General features: G+C 40.4%; 1 protein-coding gene across 1 annotated transcript in view; it reads right to left on the bottom strand.

Moving 5' to 3' along the window:
- The window catches only part of LOC104950260 (short transient receptor potential channel 7), a 39,470-nt gene extending 20,901 nt beyond the window's left edge, over positions 1-18,569 (bottom strand). Inside the window, exons 1-4 of the mRNA XM_010776750.1 lie at positions 17,817-18,569; positions 10,410-10,592; positions 7,388-7,552; positions 1,522-1,738 (exon numbers count right to left, since the gene is read on the bottom strand). Of these exons, the coding sequence (XP_010775052.1) occupies positions 1,522-1,738; positions 7,388-7,552; positions 10,410-10,592; positions 17,817-18,569 (1,318 nt within the window). The remainder of the gene's footprint in view (positions 1-1,521; positions 1,739-7,387; positions 7,553-10,409; positions 10,593-17,816) is intronic.
- Between the last annotated feature and the right edge of the window lie 2,310 nt (positions 18,570-20,879).

The following is a 20,879-nucleotide window of genomic DNA, read 5'->3' as shown; positions in this document are numbered from 1 at the left end:
GATAATTACTAGGAATTTCCTTGAAAAAATGTGACAGGGTTGAAGTTTTTGACAAAAAGTAGCCATGAGACGCCACATGGAAGTCAAGGACATTAAAAAATTGTAATATTTTGCAAAACTATTGTTTATTTTTTAATAAACAATTATCTATTATTATTAATTCATATAACNTCGGTAACAGAGTAGTGAAACGCGCTCATACTTGCCAACCTTTAGACCTCAGAAATCGGGAGCATTTCAAAATGCAAAATTGGGGGGGGGGTGCTAGTGGATCGCCGGAGCTGTTAGATTAACATTAACCCACTAGCACCCCCCCCCCAATTTTGCATTTTGAAATGCTCCCGATTTCTGAGGTCTAAAGGTTGGCAAGTATGAGCGCGTTTCACTACTCTGTTACCGACAAAAGTAATATTGTTACTTTTTAACTGCTCAGGTGCATCTCAACACTCAAATCCCTCCTACTCTGTCATTGTCTATTTGGAGCTCAAACAAGGAGAAAATTGCTTATTGAAAAGGCGCCCTGATCAGTATCATCTCTTTAACAATTACTGGGCCTTCAAAGCGTGCTGCTGGAATTACAATTACCCAGTTCTACTTAAGCCACCATTCACTGCGCACACACAAACATACGCACAGACAGAAATTACACACACGCGAGCACCTGCTGCCAAGAAATGCCATGGACAGACAGAAAATGATGCCATTACACGTAAACAAATACAAACAGAACCATATTCGCTCCAACATACACAGACAACTCACATAATGATATTATATGCGTGTGTGTGTGTGTGTGTGTGTGTGTGTGTGTGTGTGTGTGTTTATGTGGATGAAAGGAAGAACATTAGCAGATGGGAGGCAGCTGAGGTCTGACAGATATTGCCATGGGCTATTTATCTGTTGAGTTTGTCTTTGTCTTTCTGTCACCGCTGTCTATCTGTTTCATACACTCCACCCCTCCCTTTGCTTTCATCCGTCTGCCTCAAGAGCTCCTGTCTTTTTCACGCTATAGCTTATATTCCCTCAGCCACTTCCAAATGTCATCCGTGCCTATTGAAGGACTTAGTATGGACACTGCTTTTACACATCTGAACTGTGCTGCACCCAACTAGGACATCACTGTTTGATCTTTGGAAGATAAAAAGGAATGAATAATAAATAAATAATTATTTTTAGCCCTGACTTTGGCTTTCATTCACTTGGGTGCTGCATTAATCTGTAATTCTGCCTGATATCAAAGTTGTGCAAAAAAGGTTCACAGACCCTTTCCAATGATTTATAGGCGTTGTAGCTTCTCCTTTGGATCACCTTGGTGATAAGATCAATATAAACTTGCATCTTGATAAAGTAAATGTATAAAGAAACTCCAATAGGAAACGTAAAGCTTTGACACAACTGTATCAAGGTTATTTCTTATCATGAGGGAAAATCTGCCTTGACTATGTTAAATCCTTATGCATTTGAATAGGCTGCATCTGTGAATAACTTCAAACACTGCCAGAGTGTGATAAGACAACTCACCCAAAACCCACTTCATGATCAACATCTCTGTCCAGGAGAACTGGGTGGTCTTGACCCTGAACACCTGGCGTGGGTGGTCTGTGATGGTCTCGTTGGGCAGGTTCTTGACACCCTCAAAGCGGTCGGAGGCGTTTAAAACCAGCAGACCCAGGAAGATGGTGAAGGAGACGGCGTGGGCCACAAACTTCATAAAGGGGCTTCGCAGGATCTGACCAATCTGGGAGGGAGAAGATGGAGGACATACAATAATAACATGCATGTTTCATCGTGTACGTGTGGCTGCCAAATACTCACTAAGGAACAAGCGATAAAAGATGGTTCAAGAGATTAGTATTGTTTGTTTCAACAGTCATTTATATATTTGTGAACATTCGGGGCTGCACAATAAGCTGTAAAAACTGTATTGGAATATTATCATTCGGTGAACATGTCGTCCTAATAACTGTAGTGGAGTACAATGACAAAACACATTAACTTTAGACATTATTATGATTATTAATATTTATATGGTTGTGTTTATTTGTGTTTGCCAATACACCAACTTGTTTTTGTGTCAGGGAATCAGGTTGTTGATACATCTTTGAGTTGATTTTTCTTTGAACAGTTAAAAAAGTGACTATACACAAGAGTAAAATTGCAGCCAAACAAAACATCTGTTTTTATTTACAGAGGTACATCAGCATTCATGGACAGTTCCCAATGTGTTGGCCCTCAGAGATCAAAACCTGAGCAACATCACTTCAAAACAATCTTAGCAGGCTAACAGCAGCTGTTGTGATTCATGAATGTGAAAATAATGCCAGGGTAACGAGAAGCCAAACAATCAGCAGAGTTTGTGAAAATGCACCATATGGGGAGAAGGTAAAGCAAGGTGGTCTGCACAAGGAGCGTGAAACATGCCAGCACCTTTTTATTATTACAGAAAAGTAGGCCAGAACACCCCCCCCACATACACACTTTCAACCTCATACAGACATTTAACATGCCAACATTTGCCGCTCTCTAAACCTGCTGTGTTGGATATTAACTACCCACAGGATACCACTACTCTCTGGAAGCACAGTGGCACGTGAAGTGTAACAGCAGTCCACGTGGCACACACACTCCTCCACCGTGGGGAAAAGGAAGTCGTCTGGTGAATCTTAACCCTGCAGAACCTCCTCTGAACCTCCTCCTGCCTCTGTGCTGATAAGGCTGATCCATTTCACGCCTCAGCCTAAACGAGATGGTCATCCTAGGTTAGGCCCACTGCTGTGAGAACTTTGTTGTATCCGTGTGATGGTGACAATAGCTGAGCTTCACTCTTCCAACAAAACTGTGGCCACTGGCAGCAAGCACAGCCAGAGTTAATAAAGAAGTAAGGTGAGAAATGGAGCTGCTGTGCCTTTTACTTTTCCCTAACATCTTTCCAGCTGGGAGAAGCAAGCCTGACATATACTGTGTGCAGATAGATATCGGCCCTTAATCATTTATGATCTAGAACAAAGACCTTCTGTTATAATGTTTGTATTATTTGTAATTGATAGGAATAGATAATTAGGGACATTTTCATACATGTTTTTGTTCTCATTGTTATTGACTGTGAATCAAAAAACTGATACACTATCCCATTAACCAATATATGTTTTACTTGCAATCCTATATTGAAATGTATGTGATTATAGACAACATTCCCATGGTGAAAAATGCTGTCTTTACATAACAATACATGGTATTCAGCTGACCCTTTTATTTAAATCTACTTGGATACACTTCAAAACTTTAGACATGCTTACAGGAGCTGTTTGGGGTTAGGTATCTTGCCTACAAGCACCACTGGCCCTGAGCCATAGCCCATAGCCATCTTCAATAACAGATTTTTATTTTTACAGATCTGCAGCAGTGTGTAGCAGCCATTGCTCTTTTGTCTGCAATGGTGGCAACAAGGCTTGTACGTCAGCAGTCTCAGAAAGCTGTTCAGCAAAGTCGGCAGTGTTGATGGTTTGGAGGGAGTGGCAGAGAGATGGACGACAGTCAGTGCCATCTTAGATAACCTTTCTCACCCTCTCTACAATAAATTGTGGCAGCTCTAAGCAGAGAGAAGGATGAAGGACAGGCTTAAAGACTGGGAGTTGTTCCTTCAGGGGCTGAGGATAGATGATGTAATTTGCTCGACAGATTATGAAGCCGATTCTAACAATTTATTGAAACTTAACAAGCTTGTATGTGTTAACTTTTTTGGCCAAGTCAAATAAGACAATGCTATGTCACTGAAAATAAGCTACAATACACCAGCACATACCATCTGTATAATCACCCAGTTTCAAGGTGGGTTTCAGTCATTAGTTCAGTATTCTACAAAATGTGACATATTGTCATAATCTCTTCTTTTGAGTGATGGTGTTCGAAAATTGTTCATGTCTCAGTGAAGCTGATCTTCTTTTGTATATTACATCGTCATCACTCAATCATTTCATCATGTGAGACATTCAAGTGAAATGTTGTCTTAGTAAGCATATTATGCATTATCCCTTTTTGTTATGCATTTTTCCGTTCCTTTCCATCTATTTTTATTTATTTTCCTTGTGCAAATTAAATAGATGACAGACTGCAGAACAGGAATGAAATAGAAACAATGATTTGATGGATCAGTGTGAGAACAGCATGTGGCATTTAGAAATGTTCTAATTGACTATTATTAAATCAAATTCAGCAATGTGTCATTGTCTAATTGACTGTGATAGCTAGTGTGGTTACCATAAATAAAGAATTGGTGTGTCCTAAAATGTTCAACCACATAACCCATAACCCATAACTTCTGTATTGAGAATGTAGTATGTTTTTATTTAGAACACTTGATTCACAAGTAAATGTAATGTCTAACTCTAAATCTGTAACTTAGACGAACAGACATAGGATAGACTAAACATGGCAAAAACATTCCCTTCTTGGTGGAGGTGAATATGAAGGCTGATTTTCTCAACCTCACGTTGTTACTTATTATCAGTAGCCCAACACTGGAATAATAGAAGCACAATAGTAGAGCTGGTATGTTAAACATAAGTGAAGAGTTTCCCTTTCTCTCCATTAGTCTATCCCTTAAGGACATTGTCTTAATTAACAACTAGAAAATAATTAACAAGATGGCATTGAATGTATTTAGATGTTTTTAATTAAGAAAAGGTAGTGATACCAAATTATAAAAATACTCAGTTAGAAGTAAAAGTCGTTTTAGTAAGGTACATAACTATTAACAAAAACATGATCTTCGACTATTTAAAGTAAAAGCACTCATTATGCAGAGTGGACCCCTTTAAATGTCGTATCTTTAAATTGTATAGGTTAGATAGGACTGATTTAATTTAAGCAGCATAATCATTTTGTAAGTGGAGATGATGGACCAAATGCACACTATCAAATATACTGTTGGATGGTTAATCAATAATAATATGTTATTCTGTGGGTATCATAACCACTGATGCCTAATCAGTGCTGTGTTTGACATCGCCGTCAGATCTCTATGGATTTTGTTGAACTCTCATCATTGGTGCTCAGTTTGATTAAGATAAGATAAGAAGTACTTTATTGATCCCAATTTGGGAAATGTTTGTGTTGCAGCAGCATCAAAATACATGGGATTGTACAATAAAAAATAAAAGACTAGAAATAAACAAGAAAGTAAAAAATATTGAATAAATAAACCACATACTTCACTCACAGCTTCACCAACTGATAGAGGGCGAATCAGCCGCAGCAATTAAAAACACCTGTGTGCGTGTCTAGAGCACTCATCATGCAAAGTAACTAGTAATTACAGCTGTATCGTATCAATCATAGTATATTGTTAAGCTTTGATATTTAGTAAAGTAGAAGTATAAAGTATCATAACATGGAAATAATAAAAACGATATATAAAGTACAAGTAACTCAAAAGTGCACTTATGTACAGTTCTTGAGCTAACCTCCATCACTGACTGAATCACTAATGAGTCGGCAATAGTTCATTCAATAATGAAATGCTACAAGTGGTGACCGTTCAAGGGAACGTGTAAGCTTCCCTGTATCATTTTAATCACATTTTGAAAGAGTTATTCCTTCACAAAAGCATCAAGCTCTAAAGCTCTAAAGAGAGCATCCTGACAGAAGGTCATTTTTCAAGAATATTTGAAGAATGTTTCATAATTGTTCTCTCTCTCAGGTGCCGTGTGTGCAGGTGTGTTTCTTTCCCATTAATCTCGGCATGTTTTCTGATATCTAATTTTTTTTCTAAGGCAATTAATCAGCTTTTTCTGTCTGCCTTCAATGATTTACTAGCCTTTTTTTGTGCAACACAAATATGAATATCTTATTCATCTATACCCACTGAAATGAAATGCTATTATGTTTGGGGTTCTGAAAATACTTTGTTGTGGAGACCTTAAAATGGAAAACATCATGAGCTGTGGGAGATGAGCAATTGATGAGATGAACAGAGACAAACTAGTGTCTGGGTTAGGAGGGCAAGCTACACACACTCAACTAAAACACATCCACTTCTTCTCTGCAAACTGCAATTAAGTATGTATCTATTTCATTATCAGTTCCTTTAAATATTTATTTTGGTCTATGTTGTTTATCACATTATTAATAAACATGCCTAAATATTGATTCAAACCTTTTTCCTGCTGCGTCACATAATAGCAGACTGTGACAGACTGTCTCATCGGTTTGTTTGTAAATGAATTGGACTGCATTCATTTAGCGCTTTTCCACTCTTTGCGAATACTCATAGGGCTGTGACAGCATTCGCCTATTTATTCACACATGAATGCACACACTTAAAAGGTGCCATACAAAGTGCCGCCAGGGGAACTCACATTCACATACATTCACATACTGCTGGCCATCGGCAGCCATCACTGGGTTAAGTATATTGTCATGTTGACTGCAGGGCCTGGGGATCGAACCGTAGACCTTCTGCTTGGTAGACAACCACTCTACCTCCTGAACTACACTTCATAATTAAATATACCCATACTCACATGTACACAAATTAACATACACAGGTGTATTCGTGATCAGAAGCAGTTTGTGTTGCTCTCCATCGTCTCTTACACTCGACACCAGCTGCTCTCACTCTCTTAGTCCACAAAATGACTAATTCATCAGTCACACTAGAGAGGAACCACTCTAAAGTCCTCAATACTACTCCTGAATCTACCTTCAACACACACACACACACACACACACACACACACACACACACACACACACACACACACACACACACACACACACACACACACACACACACACACACACACACAGCACTTGATGATGAGGTAAAGGATTATCCAGGTTAATGAGCAGATTTGCATAACAGCTTGCTGAGCGCCTGCCTGTGTGTCACTTTACAGATTATAATATTCTTGATGGGGTATTAACAACATGTAATAGAGGGTCTTATGGTCCTAAAATCAAATAGTGATTTAACAGTTCCTTTAAAAATCATATAACAGTAATGTATTTTGCCCCGATAGTCATTGGATTGCCATTTATTATGTCTATTCTCATGCTCCACAGATAAATAATCCCGATAACTTTAGTGAACAGTCTTTTTGACATATTCACAGTAAAGAAGAGTGAATAAAGTATGCAGCGACAGTTTGTGGAGAACTGTTTGTGCAGTTTTATATTATTTATTTATTTAAACTATTGTGACTTAGGTGAATCCAAAACAACACATTCTCTAAGGAGAGAGCAAGCCACAGAAGTAGCTTGAGTCAATTTCAATAGGCTGAAATCGATTTTTGCTAGTAGTTGCGCTGGTAGGACAAAGAGCTGGAGATCAGGGGACAGGGGGGACTTTGTGTCGTTTGCTTGTTTGTGAGTGTATGTGTGTTCATACCTTGCTGCATGGCATTATCCAGTAGGCAACAGCCAGAAAGGGCAGACCTGCAGCGACCCCCAGCACCGTCCAGGTCTTCACACACACAGACTGCTGCCTCAGATCGGGCAGGTTCTCGTACCAGATAGTCAGCAGCTGCTGTTGGCAGTTGGGATGGGCCACAAACTGGAAGGAGAGACGGACAATAAGTACACATCAATGTCGAAAGCAAAGAGGAGATGGGGACAGAGGGGAGGCAATGTGAGAGAGGAGAAAGTAAGAAGGGGGAAGAGGAGAGCAATTAGCAGGAAGCCATACAAATTAGCTTTCCTTCTTCAGGAAGGTTTTGTTTAACTGATCTATTGAGGGTTCTGTTTACAGCAGCAGCACATTGTGCATGTGCAACAGATACGCTGAAATAGTCTAGCAGCGTAACCAGGATATGGCTTATATGACAGACTGACTGCAGTATGGGGGTTCAATATTTAGCAAGAGATATCTCTGCAGATAGCTAGAGGTTAATATATGACTTTCTATTTAATAAAGACTTATTACATTGGGGTGTTGTTCTTTTATTAAGTATTGAAAACAATAGCAATACTTCTTCCACTACAGTGTTATACCCATGACACAACAAGAAATTACACAAGTGATTGTTTCATAGTGGAACGTACATGGTGGTGCCGTAATTTGTTGGTTTTTAACATCTGTAAATCCAGTTTTTCTTTCCCTGATATACCATAGACTAGAATTGAATTGTCTTTCAAATAAAATGTAACCGATGTTGAAGTAGGTGTTATGGTATGCCTGTGTTTTTCTTCCACGTGTTATGGTCCATGTACATCTTTTGGACAATATTTTCACTTATATTGTCCCACTCCAGCATTCTGTTAATTCCAAAAAGCAGAAGATTGGTTTTATTTATTCTATTTCTGTACAGTATTAAACTTAAAGTACCATTGGTAAACCTGCTTTCTTGTGCTTTTCAATATCATCAATGCAATGTGTGCCTAAATAAAACTTGTGGTGGTCAAGATCAGCCTAATTGGCAGAGTGTGCAAAATGCTTTTCAATTTAGAGCGTATACTGTATATTGTGTTTCCATTGGAATAAATATATTATTCCAAACACTTTTGTATTCACAGGTGCCACTTGGCTTCATTCAGAATGAGAAAAGGTCAACAAGCAGGTTGTGAAATCAATTTAAAATACAGTATGCAAAAAGAAAAAAGGCAGCAAATAAGAAGCAGAAAGTGTTTACATTCATTACTCAAGAGTATTCACTTCAATAAATAAGGGTTGGTCTGTTTTGTTGCTGACATAACTCCAAGAAAGGAAGTGATAAATGAAAACTGATCTCTTGGGGAAGGAAAGGATGGATGTTTTTCTTCCAGCTGCAGGAAGGATGTGGACAACAGGGCAATCGATGCTCAGTAGGAGGTCAACTAGTCGAGCAATCAAACAGTGTTTGTGTATCGTTTTTTTGTGTAAGATGTGAGCAACAGATTAAATCGGATCAAATCTGCTCTACCTTGATTTACACTAGCCTCTTTGTTTTCTCCCACCATCAATCCTTCTCACCCCTTCACCAATCAGCCCTGGCCATCATGTTCAGGGAGCTTTTATCTGAGATGACGTATGACAACTATCTGCTCCGGTACGGCGATCGAAACACGCACAAGTCTAATTTGTGTGTGTGCACTCAATCATTTCTACATTCAGAGGGAAACCACACACAGCCATAAAACTCCCCCATGCACACTAAATTGTATTTAAGATAGTTTCCCACTGGGGCCCGGTGACCAGTCTATCAATTCATGACCCCTTCAATTAACCCTGCCTGCGTCCGGTCACATGCACTACACAGCCAGGCTTCACCTGGTTGCCATGGCAATCCATCCCTCCCGGCCTCCTGTGTAATTAGCCGCCTGAGTAATGGTCACGCTCTCTTGTACAGGATAAACACACAGCTCCAACTCACACGCAAACACACTCCACCATGCACACAAACACTAGGGATCTAACTGATTAGAGAAAACATGCAGTACATGAAGGTGAAACAGGCATGTGTGTGTGTGTGTGTGTGTGTGTGTGTGTGTGTGTGTGTGTGTGTGTGTGTGTGTGTGTGTGTGTGTGTGTGTGTGTGTGTGTGTGTGTGTGTGTGTGTGTGCGTGCGTGCGTGCGTGCGTACGTGCGTGCGTGCGTGCGTGCGTGTGTGTTTGTGTGTGTTTGTGTGTGTGAGGGGAGAGAAATGGGGAAACGACATTCTGTTTGACATTTAGTAAGCACACCTCTGCTCAGCAGGGATAAGCTCTTTGAAATAGGGGCCAGTTTGTTGTTTTGGGGCCGTCTGAGGCCACATGCACGCAAAAACAAAACCATACTGTACATGCAAAAACACAGACACACAAGAAAAGTAAAGGTTATTTTTAAAACACTGTCACGACTTGCCGTGGGGAGTACTACTCAGCTTTTGAAAAAAGTCGTATAATATCCTGTGGCTTTAGAAGAGCTTGCAAACGTCTGAAAGAATAACCCATGATGATATCATATTGATTTCATCAGGGTTATCTTAGCTTGCCTGAGCTTAAAGATATATATATATATATATATATATATATATATACATTTATAACAGGCGGCCTACAGTAGGTCACAATCTTGGAGCATGGAGTTTGAAAGGGCATTTATCAGGCACTCAGAGTTCCTCAAGATGCATTATCAAGCTGCATTATGGGAAAAAAGGATCAAGTGTTTGGTGCTTGACTTCTTTTGAGACCAAGGGCCCTATCTTACATCAAGCCCAGTGCTAGGTTTAGAAGCAATGACTCCTTTTAACTGTCAAATTGCTAATGTCAGACTAACGCAGTTGATGCTAACAGTGGGTTGTTAATCGTCCTAGAGGAATAGATTCTTGAATTTTTTTATAAATGTTGTCTTGTTTAATAGTATCTGAAGAAAAATGAAAAACGAAAACAAAACTACCACTGGACTTTACATGCAGTAGATAGTTGATTCATCGGTTGTTTTTGTGTCATCTTACCTTCTTGACTTCGTACTTGATGGCCAGTATGACGCGGCTGAGGCATGGTCGGTTGTAGGCGCTGGGGGGGCACACGTCCACGTCGCCGTTCAGTATGGCTTCCACCTCCTCTGTGTTCCGACAAAGATCCAACACACCCACCACAAAGTCCTTACACTGCATCGACAACTTACGGTAGTCGTTCTGTCAGGAAGAAAGCACAGAGGGAATGAGAAACTTGACTTGAGTTTGACTTTGAGTTAATTATTCAAACAATGTGTTTTGCAGAATATTTTGAACATGGGAGGAAAACTTTATACTAATATGAGTGAGCGTTCAACTGCCTCTTCTGTTTTGTCTTTTTTAACTGTCCTCGTTTGCTTTTGATATCCTACATTATTTTTGACATGTTCCTTGCACCTCAGATGTTCTAACATGAAGCTTTAATTAAACTTTTAACGAAACGTTGTGTGTCATGCTGTCATGTCCTTTTTAAATCTTTAAAGTTTCTTGCCAGCTGTGCTGTGTATGCCTCCTCACCTGTACGTGCTTCTTTCTTAATGGCTTGAGAAATGTCAACTTCATAGACATTTATTCATTCATTAGAAATTATGATATGTTTTGAGTGTGAAAGGTTGAAAGGTTGATACTGTTATTTTGTTCATGACTTTTCATCTTAAATAAATAAGCTTCACTTTGCAAATATAGTCAGTGTATTTTGTACCTTTATAATTGATGTTTTCCTATGAAGAGGGTACACTTGACCTGCTTTATCTTAGTCGTCAGACAAATTATTAAAAACAGATCAAAAATCGTCATCCTCACAGTAATCTGACTTTGGAGAATAATTACATCTATGTTACATTCCCAAATACAAACATCACCAGAAACGCCACTGGTTCAACAGAAGAGACCTAAACCCCACAAAAGAGCTGAATAAAGGGAGACATTTTGCTTTTGTTATGCTCACTTTAAATTATCATTAAGAACATTCCCACCAAACTTGATTTCTGCACTGCTCATAAAAATAAAACATTGTTAATGGATGAAACTTAAGTAAGATCCCAAATATTGCGTGATGAGCGCCAGAAATCGAAAAAAGCAAAAATAATAGTTGGGTTTGAGACAGAAAACACAGAAGGAGAAGAAACACAGTGTGGACACAGGAGGCAGAATCCAATTCAATACATAGATACTTGTTTTCCTGGGGAAGCAACAAAGGAACTCTATACATGTAGGTCCAGCAGAGTAATACATTGGCTACTGGTGTAGTCCAGTTGCGTCTCTTTAAACGTATGAAGCCAAAAACATTGACAAATTGTTGAATATCCCAACTATGTTAAGTCTATATTCTGAAGCGAATGCGTTCGTGTTATGAGTATGTGGCTTTACTCTTTGATTTTGATGTCTGCCTGCAAGGCCTGTACTTAACTGGAACACGTATTCTCAAGGTTTTTTCATTAGTTGAATGGAAAAATATCACATTTGTATCTTATTTTAAACCTTTGCTGACATTCCTGATGGGTTGAAACTAATACAAAAGCCACACATTGCATAAGTCATGAAGAAGATGTGAATTTTTGAGAATTACGAACAAATCCAGAAAGGCACTTCAACACCCTTGTGCACACAGGATAATAACTCTTAGAAAGCAGATACAAAATAATATATTAAAGGCCTCTCTTTACTTCCTCTTCCGAGTGTTGGAAATGGCTCACGGTGCCAATTACCATAATCAAACACCAAAATGCAATTTGACTCTTACTTACGGAAGCCTAGTATTCGGATAAAACTCTGCTCACATCGCTAACATTTCTGTCCAGCCTTTTCATCCTATCTTCTCCTTTCCTTCCAGTTTTCAACCCTTTGTCTCTCCGTCTTCCCATGTCTCACCCTCCTTTCTTACACCGTCGCCCCTTTCCCTTCTGGCTTGTTCTGTTTGAACATTTGGCCGAGGAGGTAAGCAGTCAGCGGACCAGTGCTTCTGGCAGGCTTTTAGTCCCTAGGGAGTGATTCTCATTGTGCATTCACAGCTGTGTTTGTTCTGTGTTCAATCACAATACAATATGTTAATATTGCCTGCTTTCATACCTTCATTTACACAAGGTCTTCCCATTAAAATCATCAATTCAGCAATATGTTGCACAGTGGGAAATTACAATTTTACACCTGCCTTTGTTAGAGCAAGTGTGAAAGCAGGTGTGATACAAATATGTATGTAAAGTATGTCCTGTAGTTGGGTGTGCCTACTGAACATGAACATGATTTGCATTCTTCCAGTGTTTGAACCTATGGGTAGGTAGTTCCGGTATGACTTGGAGAGTGTCCGTCTTGAATTTTAAATGGTTTAATCCAATTTGTGAAGTCACAGTGCGTTCTTAACTCTAATACCTGTGATGCAAGTTATACATTTTAAGATCTAGCCATTCAGGCTTGGATTTATCATATGTAAAAAAGTCTGAACAGCATGTTAGATAAGGTTGTTAAAAAGGCTTGTCGCTATCTGCAAATTAAAAAGTAAAATCCTGGTATCAAGCAAAGATAGCAAGCATCTATTGGCCCGTAGGGAACATGAAGGAGAAGGTGGCATTTGGTGTTTGACCTTTTGGATGATAAGCGGGAAAAATCAAGAATAAACTTGTGTCTGTTAACATTCAGGGAGAGGCACGCTTAAGGGTATGGGATGAACAAGAATGTGTTCTTCATCAATCATGACACCATAGCATCAGAGGACACACATCAAGAACACCCGTCACACACATGCAGTTGATGTGAAAATCCAATCACAATTCAGGGTATTTGGTTTGTGCCTTGGAGGCTGAGATAAAGGAGAAGAAGCAAGATTGAAAATGGGGACAGAGCAGTGTGAAGCAGAGTGTGAATGGTTACAGAGCAGTGAACTGAGGGGGAAAGAGCCCAGCGTGTGACACTGAGGGAGGGAGTTGTATGATGAACTAATAAAACTGTGTTTAGCAGAAAAACGACAGTTCCTATTATTCAGCCACACAGTATGTAACACTAAACATATTAAATCAAATCGTAAATTAAAACCATCACCTTCAAATGTAAGTATAGGAAAACCTAAATGTATCATACGTTAAATATATTATCATTGAGGTCGCTCACTGTGCAGACAAAGCACATTAAATTAAAATTGAATTAAAAGCTTGTACTCCAGTGGACATTCTCGGTGACTGCTCATCTTGATTTAAACACAAGTAAACTATAATTGGTACAGCATAAGGATAGAAAGATAAATGATTTTGTAAACTAAATGGATATATCTCTCATCTTTTGTCCCAAGGGCTTGTGTATGTGTGTGTCTGTGTTTGTCCAAATGCTCTTATGAGACATTGATGGGCTGTCTTAGAAGGTAAGATGTTTTAAGATAAATGTGAGGCTGTTAGGGAGGTCTTGATAAGCCTTTAGCAGTCCCCACACAAGCAGCCAACGTGCATCACCAGCAGCTCACTTATCTGTGCACACTGACAGCTTGCGTACGTGCGCCAGTGGTTTAAAAAGTGCAGTTTGAGGTATTTCGTTGCACTTCGCCTTTTTGTACATGTTTTATTTTCTGTAAGCACAGTTTGATACATTGGCCAATACTCAATTCCTGCATTTCACATGTTAAAATGGCAACAGATTTTTATTTGGGTGCCACTCCACATGTCTTTTATCCTATCTTTAATTTTTTGAATAGGAGGATGTTGATACTGATCTGACTTTTTATCTCGGGGCACAACCCAAATTACTTTAGAATGTTTTTCAAGAAAATGTCAAATCTATAAAAACAAGAGAGATCATATTTTGTTTGTTTCATGTATTCATGTTGGTTGCTCATTATGATTCCAAATGATGCCGTCAGATCATCAAACACAGAAAACAGTAATAAGGAAACCACAAGTGAACATTGGTGTAATTATTAATATAATGTGATCTACGCCCTAGTTTTTCATCTCCATTTTAATTTCCCCTTATGAAAAATAACGTTGCAATGCTATTGGCAAAAATGTCTTTAAATTATTTTGGATTTTGATGTAATGAGAAGATGATGTGACGAGGGGCTAGGAGACGTATAAAGACAGAAGACAGGGGGTGATAATGAGATGTTAATGAGACGGGTGAGCTTCAACACAACGCTGGTCCCTCAGGTGAGCCCTTCTCATTAACTCGTCTGGAGACAGGGAACAGAATGACAAGCAGAAAAGCCTGACAGGGAAATACAAAGGTGGGCAGAAAGACAGAGGAATGGATGAGGAAGAGCGGACAGAAATGAACAGAGAGCGGAGAAAGAATGCAGCAACAGATGGGCCAACAAAGGGAGACAAATAAGCAACGGAAATTGTAATGTTATCAGACTTTTGTTATCTGATTGGTTTCATTACATGATCATGCTTTCAATTTGAATGATCTCGGCTATAAATGTAATTCAATATATTATCAATGTGAGCCGAGCACTTCTGGCCACTCCAAGGTGAAACATCTGTAGTTTTATTGTTGATGCTTATTATAAAAAGAGTCACATCACAAACAGTATATGCAATATAACAACTCTTAATAGAAACTAAAGGAAAATCATGAAACAAAATAAACTGCAATATTGAATATAGCAGTCTGGAGGTTGTATTAAATAACATCATGATAGTAGTAGAGTATTTGGCAAAGGTAAACTATTACGTTGAAATGATAATGCTGTTTAAATGTGATCTTGTAAAATGTCATTTTTGGCGAGAAACTTGAAAGAAATAGGGTAATTTTACAGAAATATTGCTGATATCATTTAATATGAAGTGAAGTTCAGGATGAAAGGGTGGTGATTGACCCTTTAAAGGTCCAATCACTTTTCAAACACACCTGTACTAAGAAGGCCACAGGGCCAGATGGCATCTCTGCATTCCTTCTCAACACATTAGCAGAATAACTGACATCAGCATGGTGTCCCCTATTTCAAAAATCTGTAGATCTTCACACCATCCCCACCCTCTGGAAAGAATCAATAATAACACCTGTCCCCAAAAAACCTTGTCCAAAGGTAAACAATGATTTTAGGCGTGTTGCATTGACATCCATTGTCATGAAATGTTTTGAGAGGATCATGGTGCCGCTGCTAAAGAAAGAGGTTGGACATTTAGACCCTTTTCAGTTTGCCTACAAGCAAGGGCGTGGCACAGACGATGCTCTAAATAGCATCACACACCTGGTCACTAAACACCTGGAAGACCCTAAGCCTAAGGCATATGTACGCCTACTGTTTGTGGATTTCAGCTCGGCTTTTAATACACTGCAGCCTCACATCTCGCTTGAAAAACTGATAAAGATCAGTTTAAATCCTTTTATCTTGAAATGGTATTTTTCGTTTTTAACCAATCAGCACGTCAGGGTCAACAATGCCCTCTCAGAGCCCCGGACCATCAGTGCAGGAGCCCCCCAGGGTTGTATGAGCTCCCCGGTCCTCTTCACATTGTACACAAACGACTGTACGAGAATCCACCCGGAGAATTATATCATCAAATTCTCAGATGATACAGCCATCCTTGGCTTAATGCACAAAGGCAGCAGTTCATCGGCTCATCACTCTGAAATAGAGAGATTTGTGAAGTGGTGTGATTTTAACCATCTAGTGCTGAATGTGAAGAAGACTGAGGAGATGGTGTGGGACCCAAAGGCAGTGGGTGACCTTAGGCCGGTTTATCCACAATGAACCCATAACTCAGGTCAGCTCCTATAAGTACCTTGGTGTCCATCTAGATAATACACTCAGCTGGAAGGCGCATTTTCAAGGTCTGTGCTCTTAGACTTCAACAGCGATTGTACTTTCTGCGTCGACTCCGGACTTTCGAAGTCGACCGGAAGTTCATGTTACTGTTCTATCATGCAGTGTTGGAGAGCATCATTAGGTATGGTATTACTGCCTGGTATGGTAACTTGACAGTGCAGTCAAAGTCACAGATCGCTCGCCTGGTACAGACTGCTATCAAAATCATTGGGGTTAAAAAAACACCCATCTCTCCAAAACATATACGAGCAGTCCATTATCAGACAGGCAAANACACACACACACACACACTTGGGGGCGGGCCCACCTTTCAGTTTTTATGCATACTAATGTGATTGAAACAGCATTTATTTTTTATTTATTTATTTTATTTTTTTATTTAAACACCATAAGGCGCAACAGTGGGGGCTTTTCACACCTGTGAATACACATCACCCCCCTCCTATCAACGGATCTCACACCTACACCAGGAGGTGTGACCTGTAACTTTTTTATGCATACTAATGCGATGGAAGCGGGATGAAGATTACTACTTACATGTATATATAAAAACATAGTGGAAATTAAAATACATACACATATCATCAGTCATACGCCGTTTGAACAAACACAATACACAGACGCACATACTGACAATGGCGAGCTATTGCACTACCCTCATGGCCAACATTTAAAAAGTACATTTGACTACATTTCATTTCATGTGAATGCTCAGAAGCTTAATCAACATAGGTAGGAATGAGNTCATCAGTCATACACCGTTTGAACAAACACAATACACAGACGCACATACTGACAATGGCGACCTATTGCATAACCCTCATGGCCAACATTTAAAAAGTAGTACTTTTTAAATGTTGGCCATGAGGGTTATGCAATAGGTCGCCATTGTCAGTATGTGCGTCTGTGTATTGTGTTTGTTCAAACGGTGTATGACTGATGATATCTGTATGTCTCTTAATGTCCACTATGTTTGTATATGTACATGTATGCGGAACTGCAGGACGGAGTCCAGAACAAATTTCCTTACGGGGACAATAAAGTATATCGTATCGTAAGTTCAACTAAGCTACATTTTATCTTGGTGAATCACTCTGTTGGTGAGGGTACTCTGGACAAGTGTACCAGCTGGCCCAGAGGAGGGAATCATCTTCCTCTTCACCTAAAATTACAACCACAGCCTGCCCAAACCTGCCTCACAGTGTAAGTGAGTGGCATGTTATACCCCCAGCCCGAGCCAATCAACCTGCTTCTCGACAGTTGCCAGCATATCTAAGTAGTTTAGATTAACACAAATGTAGATTTTTAGCTTCAGTTACACCAATAGTGTGTGAAGGCCTGCAATAAGGAATGTCGTAAAGCCCTTAGATCTAACCACTCCAAAAACATTATTTACTTTAACACAAATTAGTTAACTTTTTTTACACGCACGCACACAAGCAATAGGTAAAAGCATTGTCTGAGAAAGATCAAACAATCTCTATTCTGCGCTTTTCTGCCTGAACCTCATGAAAAAGTAAAGAAAAAATAGACAAAAGAGTGCAACAACTTTAAACATAGATTTACATTATAGCTGTTTTATCATTCTATATTCTCTAAATGAAAAAGTAATAAATGGCTAAACTAAAAGATTCAAATGAAAACCTCCTTACCTTAAACTCTGTCTCGATGTTGGCCAGCCTTGCCAGTTCGTTGCTGAGCTCCAGGGCGGTGAGCACAGGGTCTTCACTGCTGAGCGACAGGTACGCTGCACTGGCCAGGCCCTTATACGCATTCATCCTGGAGCGTGAGTGACTGAACGAGTCTATCTTCTGCTTCTCCTCGCATTCTAAACACTTACAGAAGTAGTCATGAGGCCTTTCTATGCGGGCCCCCTTCGTCAAAAGGATGTGGACGATCTCGTACTCCTGGCAGTGAGCAGCGAGGATGACGGGTGTGACGTCGTGTGAAAAACGCGTCCCATCCTCGTCATAAGCATAAAAGTCGTCATCACGCATCTCCTGCTCCACAGGACTCAGAGCAAGTCGGATACCTCCGCCAAAAGCAGGGTGGGCAAGAATAGCTTCAACAATTCGAACGTAACCTTTGGAGATAGCCAAAAGCAGGCCATCCCCGATTCGGGCCAAACCGTTCTTCTTCAGAAGCAGCTCAGTCACTTCTAGATGCTCATTGCCCACTGCGAGCTGCAAAGCATTCTGGCCCATGTAGTCGACACAATTGAAGTTAAGGGTTTTGGACTCTTCCAGCATTTTGCGGACCACAGGAATGTTTCCATATTCAGCAGCATCCAGAAAACGCTCCTCCTCTGCGGTGAGGGCCGAGCCTCGTTCATTGAACATGTAAGCCGGACCCCGCACGGCCTGGCGACGCCCCTTTTCTCTCAGAGTGGTGTGACGGCGATGCATGGCTTCCCTGGGGACAGTAAAGTAGAGGGCAAACAGTGAGGAGAATCAATCAGAACAATTATATAAAATGGAGGCAGGAAACAAAGGTTGAATCAGAGAAAGAATGATGAAGTGATGGAGGGTGAGTGGAAGAAAAAGTTGAGTGCAAAAAAGCTAATTTTAGAGATAAGAAGAAACGACAGAATCATTAGTTACATCTACCGGTGATAAAAAAAGGTCAATCACAATCAGCAGTTAACTTTTCCACTAACCAAAGAGAAAGCCACACTGTTGGGCCATCTCAGGTCAATAGCTCTGATTGGCAAAAGAGAGATTCAGCTGTCACCATAATTGGCTCTGGCATAACAAACTCACATTACAGTATGACTGAGTGGTCATCCAGAGAGACACTTTGGTCCGTGGTGAATCTGTCATTATCTTTTAACACATGTATACACACACAGGCATGAACATGTTCCTCCAGTTCAGTTCAGGTATGTCTTTATTTGTTTTCTTACTAACATGAGGCCAATTTGAAGTGACACATCTCAGCAAGACAGGGCAGGTACAAAATCAATGTTATCAATAGGGAATTGTCCAGCTGTACCTTAAAAAGAAAGAACCGCGGTAATCACACCTCACACTGAAAAACACATTTATTTCGAATGATTGTACTCCTCCTATTGTATTTCAGAGACACAGAGAGCCACAATGTCTGCAACTGCTGTGTGGCCTGACACTCTGACCCACCCACACACTGAAAAAATGCCTTGATCTCTCCCAAAGCTGGAAAAATGAGAGGGAGAAAGACTGAGTGGAATAGTGTGTGCAGAGGATGACATACTGAATATGGGTAAGCTTTCAAATAAAAACTGGGTATGGAACATTTGTGGAAATGAATACTCAGAACAATACAGTAACTAGCAAATGAGACAAGCAGAATTGGCTCGTATTGTCCAATCAAAAGACTTTCATTCCTTGTGTGCAATCTGAATTGGTGCAGTGACCTAATAAACAAGTTGTCGTTTATGTAATTATGTGTGTATGTTTGTGTGTGGTGTGTGTGTGTGTGTGTGTGTGTGTGTGTGTGTGTGTGTGTGTGTGTGTGTGCACAGAAGGCATGCTAACACACGTGCCCATTGAAGGGAAAGGTGAAAATGGAAACCTGTTCATAGTGGAAATATTCCCTGGGGGCGTGAAAGGATGTGGAACTGAGATGATGAAGAGAGCTCACCAAGGCAAATCACTATAGGGGAGTGAGATTGTAAGTGTGTGCGTGTGCGTGTGTGTGCGTGTGCGTGTGTGTGTGTGCGTGTGTGTGTGTGTGTGGGTAGGTGTGGCCTAGCATTACTATACTTGTGGGGACCTAAATCTGTTTACACAGTCACGTGTGGGGACCCGCCTCCCTTATGGGGACAAAATGGAGGTCCCCATGAGGGGAATCATTAATTTTAGGGTGAAGACTTGGTTAGGGTTAGGGTAAGGGTAATGTTAAGGGTTAGGGTTACAGCCCGTCCACACACAGGCATGAAAAAAATCTTGAAAAATCTTGATGCTGGGCGTGTCTGAAGCTTGGCGATTTCACGCGCCCGAGGCGACCAACAACCAATCAGGAATCTCCCAGGAATCTCCCGCCCGCCCCCGGCATACAAAGCCTGTCCATTCAATGTTAAAACGAAGTAAACTGGATATAAACTCCCCAAACAGGTGAAAACCTACCAGTTTCACCAACTGTCTCTGCCACCTCCCTCCATGCCTTGTTCCTCCGGTTTAGGTCCCGGTAGGTGAACAGAGAGCAGTCGTAAAGGACCGGGACATTTCCTAAAGCGATGATTAATTTATCCTCCATTTTATGAAATATGGAAAAGACTGCAGCGGTATCGGCATACAGTACACGCGGTTTGATTGGCTAGCGCTTGCACTGACGGGATTTGCATAAACGGGATTTGATTGGCTGATGCCAGCTTCGCAAGCATTGGGAGCATCAAAAGTTGAGCATTGCTCAACTTTTGATGCTCACGATGCTTGCAAAGCCATGCTCCGCTCCCCACAATGCAGTTCGGCGAAGATTAAAAATCTTCTACGTCACCCCATTCAAGTGAATGGGCGAAGCTTTGAAAGATTTTTTTCATGCCTGTGTGTGGACGGGCCGTTAGCCTTATATTGGCTACTTAGCGAGAATCAACTCAGTGAACAACAGATACCAAGGAATCTTGCTGATGAAGAAGACGAGGTAGCCAATATCAGGCTTAGCAGTTCAGATAAATGTGGGCTCACTATTTGGCAAGCAACCGGTCACAGTTGCCCTGTTTATCTCATGTCTTATAAAAG

This window comes from Notothenia coriiceps, unplaced genomic scaffold, assembly GCF_000735185.1.
Source record: "Notothenia coriiceps isolate Sejong01 unplaced genomic scaffold, NC01 NC01_scaffold00017321, whole genome shotgun sequence".
Classification (NCBI taxonomy): domain Eukaryota; kingdom Metazoa; phylum Chordata; class Actinopteri; order Perciformes; family Nototheniidae; genus Notothenia; species Notothenia coriiceps.
Note: the sequence above shows the minus strand (reverse complement) of the source record. Positions and strands in the feature narration are given on the sequence as shown.